The sequence below is a fragment of the Megalobrama amblycephala genome, linkage group LG5, assembly GCF_018812025.1.
Source record: "Megalobrama amblycephala isolate DHTTF-2021 linkage group LG5, ASM1881202v1, whole genome shotgun sequence".
Lineage (NCBI taxonomy): Eukaryota > Metazoa > Chordata > Actinopteri > Cypriniformes > Xenocyprididae > Megalobrama > Megalobrama amblycephala.
The window spans coordinates 4,367,503-4,376,195 of NC_063048.1; the positions used below are offsets into that span (position 1 = coordinate 4,367,503).

The 8,693-nt window shown below is 35.1% G+C and overlaps 1 protein-coding gene across 2 annotated transcripts; it reads left to right on the forward strand.

Moving 5' to 3' along the window:
* The first annotated feature begins 5,290 nt into the window (after positions 1-5,290).
* Positions 5,291-7,650, forward strand: LOC125268135 (ribonuclease inhibitor-like). Of its 2 annotated transcripts, XR_007184807.1 has the most exons (4): positions 5,291-5,683; positions 6,073-6,993; positions 7,096-7,149; positions 7,473-7,650. XR_007184807.1 is itself a non-coding variant. In XM_048190247.1 (2 exons), exons 1-2 carry the CDS (start codon positions 5,598-5,600, stop codon positions 6,260-6,262), a joined length of 276 nt encoding a protein of 91 aa, XP_048046204.1. In that variant the 5' UTR covers positions 5,291-5,597; the 3' UTR covers positions 6,263-7,295. The 2 variants fall into 2 exon arrangements, 1 of the variants encoding a protein (XP_048046204.1); XM_048190247.1 differs by lacking the exon at positions 7,473-7,650 and having other exon boundaries at positions 6,073-7,295.
* The last annotated feature ends 1,043 nt before the right edge of the window (positions 7,651-8,693 follow it).

The window sequence follows — 8,693 nt, forward strand, 5'->3', positions numbered from 1 at the left end:
TTTCCCTCCGCCATATATATTTAACTTAGTGTCATGATCCCTGCCTGTGTTCCCTGTATCTCCTCTGTTGTTTGTGCACCTTGTGTTTCCCTGCCACTCTGTACCCCTTGTTTGTTACCATGGACATTCATTGGACCACACCCCCTTGTTAACTTATCTTGTTAAGCTTGTTTGTGCCTGTGTATAAGTAGTGCCTGTGTCTCGCTTATTTCCTGCGAAGTATTGTTTAGTGTAACAGCTGCAATTCTGAGCATTTGCTGGTTTCATGTTTCCTGGTTATTCTGATTCCCTGCCTGTCTTTTGGATTACCCTGTCTGCCTGTGTGTTCCTGCCTTGTTGTCTGTTTGAACTGCCTTCTTGTGTATTTTTGACCCTTTGTTTTTTTTTTTTTTTTTTTACCTTGTTTGTGGATTACCCTGTTCAATAAACTGCATTTGGATCCTCAGCTTTCGAGTCTCGGAGCAGTTACGTTACACTTACCTCCTGTAGAGCACTGCTTTTGTACGTTTGACTGAAGTTTACAATTGTACTTATTTATTGTTAGTTTAAATATTGTTGTTTAATAAATAGTATTTTATATAAATGTTGTTTTTGGTATTGAAAAAGGGTCCATTAGTTCGTAATATGGACTGTGCATGTGTAGAACTGTACATCCGAATCTACTGTGAATCTGTGTAACACATCTCCCAAGAAAACAGTGATATCATCATCCAGCTCGGTTCAATTCGCATAGAATGGTGTCAATGCAGGCAGATAAAAAAAAATCAAGTTGTTGAAAATCGAGTTGAATGTAAAGTTTCCCCAACTAAGCAAGCCAGAGGCAACAGAAACTCCATCAGTTGACAGTTGAAACCAGGCTCAGTAGGTGGGCCAATTCTTCTCTGGGCATTAACGAACAGCGCATGATTATGATTCAGGCAGCATTACGGGTCATAATTCAGATTGGGATTGGAACAGTAAAAATATTTAATCCAGTTCTATCTGGTTAAAGATCAGATTCATTACGCTGGTATGGAAATGGTTTTGTTGAGGATTTGTGCCACTGTCTGTCATGTCTATAAGGTCTTCACAGAGGATAGTTGACACAATCTAGCTGACAATTCAGTGATGCATTGTGGTTGTGCCTAGGCGCAGGTCCTCCATCTGATCTGTATCTGGTTAAAGAGATGCTTTTTTAGTCTAGATTTAAACTGACAGAGTGTGTCTGCTTCCTGAACAATGCTAGGAAGAATGTTCCAATGTTTAGGTGCTATAGGAAATGGATCTACCACCTACGGTTTATTTTGATATTCTAGGTATTATCAACTGGCCAGAATGCTGACATCGCAATAGACGTGAAGGACTATAATGCGTTAAGAGCTTGTTCGAGTACAGAGGAGCTAAACCATTTAGTGCTTTGTAAGTAATTAGCAAGATTTTTAAATCTATATGATGTTTAATAGGGAGCCAGTGCAGTGTTGACAGAACCAGGCTAATATGGTCATACTTCCTGGTTCTAGTTCTAGTAAGAACTCTAGCTGCTGCATTTTGGACCAGCTGTAGTTTGTTTATTAAGCATGCAGGGTACCACAGTGTAGATCATTACAATAATCTAGCCTTAAGGTCATGAACGCATGAACTAACTGTTCCGCATTTGTCATTGTGTACATGTTGTAGTTTAGTTATATTTTTAACCCTCTAGCGCACGCATTATGATAAATCTATAGAAAAAAATGTGACTCTTTTCCTTTTCTTAGAATGGCTTAACTTAAAGTGCTGTAAAAAAAAATTGGAAAAAAAAATATTATTTTAAGGTACTTTATGATATGTTGCCATATAGCAACAACGTACAATAGTGGAAATAAATTAGAATAAGTGTATATAGTTAATATTTTTTCTCAGAAATGTTTTGTATTGAATCAATTGGTGCTATTATAAGCTTTAGCAGTAAATATAAACAACACCTTATACTTATTTTCCAACATCTTGTGCTTTTATTTATTTCATTCTCTTTTGCTGAATAATGCTTTATATTCTTTGAATTTCATTACGTTTTTCGTGAATATTATTTAAATTGCAAATGTAGACAGTTAAAAACAAATCTAATACTGTTCATCATGTATCATAAAACATTGACATAAAACCAAAAACATTGCAGTTCATGAAAATTCAACATTACATAATCTTATGAGAGGAAGGCTATGAACATGAACCCCACATAATCCTTGAAACTTCACCTTTTTTCTGTACGAAACTTCATCAAAAAAAAAAAAAATCAGAGGTGAGGCACAGGTAGATGACCCTAGACCCTAGATGGATCCATCCCGTGCATTTCTTTCAGGTAGGCTAGCCTATTTTCACAAACCTGAACGTTTTGGCTATTTAAGGGTTATTTATACATTTAGTTTGTCCAGCATCAACACTTCTGCCTGATTTGATACTAATGAAATTTATGTCATATTGTAATTTCAATTATTTTATTGTGCTATGCATTGCGTTTTGAACCATGGTAAAGATATCGGTTGGGCTGTCAATACCAGAAGAGGAGCATTCCATGGACGCACATCCATGAACCACATTATTAGACAGTTTCCTAAGGACGCATGCTTTATTAAAACTATTTAAAAATCATAATACAGCATTAGCTACATAATGCTATTCTTAAATCTATGCTTACACAGGATAATACATCAATAAAAATTTAAACCCTCGCTCTGTTTTTGCATGTTTGATGTCCATGTATTCTTGTTGAAGAAATTACAGTGGCTGTAGCATTTCTATCTCAAAGAAGTGGCCAATATTATTATTTAACTAATAATATTTTTTTTAATCATGATGGCTTTGATCATGCTGTGCTGTCTAACAACAAAAATCAGCAGGCTTTTGCGCCCTCTGCAGGCATTTGTTATAATATATAATGTATTAATAACAGTTCAGGAAAAAAAAAAATCTTGATGTGTTTAAATATGCAGATTAGCTTGTTTTGGTTAATTTAGAAGAAATCTACAGTAGTAGGCTTAAAACAAACACCATCTAAATGTGTAGGGTTAGGGTTAAAAGTTTTCTTTCCATTAGAGTAAAAGACATGGCAGGAAAAATAGACCAAAATCGTAAAATTGTCCACTTCATGAAAGAAATATTCCAATAACACCAAAAAAATTAAAACGATTTATTGATTTGTGCAAAATAAACAAATTATTAGTGAAACTATGTCCCTCTCCTTGGTGCAGTCATTTATTCTAAATATATAGCTACTTGAAAATAGTTGGTGTTGACTTCTCTTGTGAGAAGACCATGGTCTCTGTGAAAAAAGATTATTTTGTAGAAATCTGTGGAGTATAAAACAAATTGCATGAGTGTGAGGAAAGTCAAAGTTGTCTTAATATATTTAAGGTTTTTTTTTTTTTTTTTTTTTTTTTTAAATAAATAATTATGAGAAGTGCCCTTTTTTCCACTTGAGCCCCTGCCCCCCAAAATGTCTGTGCACGTCCCTGGGTGGCAGGTCTCTGATGTTGATTTTATAATACAAATGCCATGGCAGTCCTTAACATACGACTAATCAACATTATATCACTAGCATAAATGTTTTTATTGTTACAGCTTAACAGACTGCAGCTGGCCTTTGCTAGCTATCTAACCTATTATAATGTCATTCCATTATTGCGCAGTGTTGCCATATGGCAACACAGACATTTTATCGATTTACCAAAAACTAATTTCGTAACTTTTTTGAGTGGTGAATATGTCATCATAACTTACCTGAGATGATGTTAACAATTTTTTTGTGAATGTGACATGGGCGGGTCCTTGTTTGTTACTGACGTTTTAGTTTGCTTTCAGCAACTACCGACAAGAGACGACAGTCTGTCAGAAATTGTGCCACAGAAAAAAATTGTATGTCATGTGACTTAACCAAAGCACATCATTGGCTAAACTAAGGTCTTCTCTTACCAACAAAAAAACGAGAATGTTCTCTTAAAGAGACGGTGGCAAGGAAATGAACACAAAGAGTATGTTGCCATATGGCAATACTATGCGGTAGAGGGTTAAGATGGAAGAATGCGGTTTTACAGATGCTAGAAATGTGGCTTTCAAATGAAAGATTGGTATCAAAGAGCACACCCAGGTTCCTAACTGACGACGAAGACTTAACAGAGCAGCCATCAAGTGTTAGACAGTATTCTTGGTTATTATGTGCAGAGGTGCAATTATGGTGCAATAATTAGAATCTCTGTTTTAGTTTTTTCTGAATTTAGTAATAGAAAATTACTAGTCATCCACTTTTTAATATCAGCTATGCATTCAGTTAATTTTGTGAATTGGTAAGTTTCGTCAGTGCGTGTAGAAATATAGAGCTGAGTATCATCAGCATAACAGTGAAAACTAACGCCATGCTTCCTTATATCTCCAAAGGGTAGCATGTACAGGGTGAAAAACAATGTCCTAGTACTGAGCCTTGCAGTAACTCCACACTAAACTTGTGATGACATCTTTTTGTTTACTGCTACAAACTGATAATGGTCAGATAAGAATGATTTGAACCATGACAATGCAGTTCCACTAATGTCAACATAATTTTTGAGTCTATTCAAAAGAATGTTGTGATCAATAGTGTCAAATGCAGCACTAAGTTCCAATAACGCTAATAGGGAGATACAACCACAATCTGATGATAAGAGCAAATTATTTGTAACTCTAATGAGAGCAGTCTCAGTGCTATGGCACAGTCTAAATCCTGGAAATCCTTGCAGATACCATTTCTTTCGAAAAAGGAACATAGTTGTGGTGATGCTGCGTTTTCTAGTATTTTTGACAAAATATAGAATATTGATATTTATAAGTTATTTGTCCAAATAATTTTTAGGAAAAAAAATAAATAAATGTGTGATTTCTTCAGTATTTCTAGTGTTAGAAACCTATCATATCATAGGAATGTTGAATTCAGATGGGTCGAACACCTCTCGTTGTGTTTATCACTGGTTAGAACCACCAGCACAAGCAAGTTCATCATTGCCGCGCTGGAGGCCTGTCTCTCTCTGCTGTCGCGCTGCAACTGCATGGTTTAATCACTGTTTGTCACACATTATGATCATGGTGAATCTCATTCACTGCAGTATAGCTATATCACCGCTTAATATGGTGGAATTATCGGCCCATTGGAGATGTCCCGTTGCTTATAATAAGAGGACATGTAAACACTGCTGCGTACTCATACTCTGAGCTCACTAGCTGCACACTGCCTACATGCTGCTTCTCTGCACTCTCTTTTCACAAACAATGAAAACATTTTTAAAAATTATAGTAACTATTAACAAGAGAAGATTTGTAGATGTAGAAGTATTTGGCTTTAAAATGAAGCAATAATTAAAATAAATGCTTTGATATAGCAAAGTAAGTGTTATTTTCAAAAAATGTTCAAAAAATGTTGAAAATATTCAAAGTAAAAAAAATGTACAGTAAGTAAAGTATTTGTACTGTTACTTTACACCACTGTCAATGGATGTGTAATTCAGTGTATTATTCTGTTCAGATTAGAATACTGTAAACTCACTGGTCAGTGTTGTGAAATTCTGGCATCAGTTCTACAATCATCAAACTCCTGTCTGATAGAGCTGGACATGAGTTTCAATGACCTGCAGGACTCCGGAGTAAAGCTGCTCTCTGATGGACTGAAAAGCCCAAACTGTCAGCTGGAGAAACTGAGGTTTGAGATTCATTCATTAAGTATATTGAAGCATATATGAATGAATGAATGAATGAATATTTTTAAGTGTCATGCACTCATGGTGCCCAGCCCGCATGGGCTTATATGACACTATATAAAATGTGTGTGTGTGTGTGTGTGTGTGTGTGTGTGTGTGTGTGTGTGTGTGTGTGTGCTTCTTGATCCTCAGTATCTGGTAGATGGCTGTATAGATCTGATCAGAACCATATTCTCCTTTCAGCAAAACTTATAGTTTATGAAATGAGAGAGATTTAACTCTTATCATTTTATATGAAATAGATGTGTAATTATTCAACAGAATTAATATGCGTTTGTTGTGAGTTTTGATGTCACAGTTACAGATATCTTCATTGTTTCTATGTTTGTAGATTATGTGGCTGTAAGGTGACAGATATAGGCTGTGGTTATCTGGCTTCAGCTTTGCGTTCAAACCCCTCACACCTGAGAGAGCTAGATCTGAGAGGCAATAACCTGGGAGAATCAGGAGTCAAGATGCTCTCTGATCTACTGAATGATCCAAACTGCACACTGAACAAATTCATGTATGTTGAGCAGTAAGATTTATCTAATCCTGTGAATGTTTGTTTTTGCATTTCAGTCTTACCATCAACAAGTGTACAGTGGAGTGAAATGTGGAAAGGGTCTGTAGTAAAGCTGCGTTGAAGAAAAGATTACGTTTGCTACAATATCAGTCTCAATGAGTAGGCCTTCTTAAAAAAGATAGTTCACCCAAACATTTAATATCTGGCATTATTTACTCACTTTCACGTCATCCAAACCTGTATGCCTTTCTTTTTTCTGTGGAACACAAAAGACATTTTCTTTTCAGTATGAAAAGTCTCAGGGCCCTATTTTAATGTTCTAAGTGCATGGTCTGAAGCACATGGCGCAGGTGTACTTAGGGCGTTTCCGAATTCACTTTTGCTAGTTTAACAACAGATTAAATGCTTTTCGTTTAACCTTGTTTTCAGACCAGCATGAACAGATGGGCACAAGTTCATTTGCATTTGTTAAACGATGTGCTCTCAGTGTTTTTTCCTTTACAATAGATATCAGTGGTCACCTAAACTTCAAAATATCATCATTTGTGTTCAGCAGAAGAAATCCATGTAGGTTTGGAAACACATGAGATCATTTTTTAAAATTATTTAAAATTATTAGGTTATTAGGTTATATTTGGCTCAGAATCAGTGGATTGCTTCTTTAGTAAGAATATAACAATGTTGTGCTTAGACTGACAGGTTTGTCTTATTTCCTCTTTGAGTGACTGCACATGATCTGCTGTACAGGTTTTATAGCATTTTGATTGAGTTCCTTCATAGTGTTTAAAACCACATACTCCCATACAATTGAGGTGCTTCCATGTTTTGACACTGGATCTTCTTCTGCAGCTTCATTGTCTTCACAATCAAGGGATCATTTTGACAAGCTAGCACACGTTTGAGGTCTTTCACACACGTTTCTTTCATCTGTCTTTACTATTTCTCATAAACAAGCATTAAATACACGTCTTTAACTGTTGTGATCCTCACTGTTTTTCACTCTTGCTCATGTGATATTGCTTAATGAGCTTTTTCAATAAAACACAGAAATCTGGTATGTCTTTATATATTAATAAATAAACATTTATAATATATTTATTATAATTAATATTCTCATCAAGTAAATTTGTGTGTTTTTATAGTGTAAATCATGGAATATGACACAGGTATGTTCATACACACATATCTGTGGTTAATGTTGTTTTGTTCTCTTTTCTTGTCTTCAGAGACCGGTATATCTGACACTGGATCCAAACACAGCAGACACTCGTCTCATTCTGTCTGAGGAGAACAGAAATATGACACATGTTTGAGGATGATTTGGATTAAAAAAAAATACCCTGGAGTCTGAACAGTTCTGGTTACAGTTTCACTGGCTGTCACAATAATCAGAGAACATCATATTTGCCCCTTCATCCATCCATCCATCTGACTGACGGCCAGTATTTTGTTCTTCTACAGCATCTGTGACACTCACAAACATTCAACACAATGAGTTTACATGTTCACTTGTGAGCAATTTTTTCCCTCACTTGGTTTTTATACATGTTTAAATGTTTCTGAGGAACAGGAAGAAGTAAACTGCAGAAATGTTTATTGCTGCTGCTTCACAAATTGGATAATTTCTGAGGTTAGTTATATGAAAACACTTCACTGGGACCTTGTCTTTAAATGTCTTTGCATTTGTTTTCAAAAAAAAAAAAAAAAATTAAAATATGAAATTCTATATTCTATATCTCTCAGAGAATAAAAAAGGGCCAAAATCTGTCACTGGGGCAGAACCCATATGGTACACCTTTATACCTCATTTACCTTTTAAAGGTACATATTAGTGCTTTTGACAGCTTTTGTACCTTTTATTCAGTTTTTTTTTTCTGATTAAACATTTCTTCTGCCTAAACAGTCCGTAACTTTTTGTTGTTGTTGTGGTTTCCAAAATCATTTTTTTTTTGAGCAAGTACATAACCAGCCCTCTCCTTACCTTAGCTCGATTCACAACGGTAAGCTTGCAATAATGTTATCTAATTATTGGCAAGGGTGTAGATTTGGTTTCAACATTGGGAGGGATGAACGTTGGTATGCTGCCTGTATTATTATTTTTTTAATTAAAAAATTAATCTGTTTTATGTGTAGCATTATTGGATATTTTATTCATTCTCTAATCTATCTATCTATCTATCTATCTATCTATCTATCTATCTATCTATCTATCTATGACATTTTATGTATAATCATTCATCAAATTCTAACATAACTGAGTGATTTTAAAAAGAAAGTAATTATGTTAAATATTGAAACCACCAGTAGGCGGCAGCGATTCGCTTTTTTTATTGAGTGTAGAAAACAAACATCGATGTGAATGCGGTCCGTGTACTTTTGCGTCCATTCCTTCGTTTTTTTTAACCACATCAAGAAAAACAAAAAAACGAACCGTTGTTGTATTTTTA

What these genes read in the sequence shown, in the direction of transcription:
- LOC125268135 (XM_048190247.1), top strand. Translation starts at nt 5,598, where the DNA reads ATGAGTTTCAATGACCTGCAGGACTCCGGAGTAAAGCTGCTCTCTGAT. An exon ending in TGTCAGCTGGAGAAACTGAG is followed by an intron (nt 5,684 to 6,072) that starts GTTTGAGATTCA and finishes CTATGTTTGTAG; the next exon opens with ATTATGTGGCTGTAAGGTGA.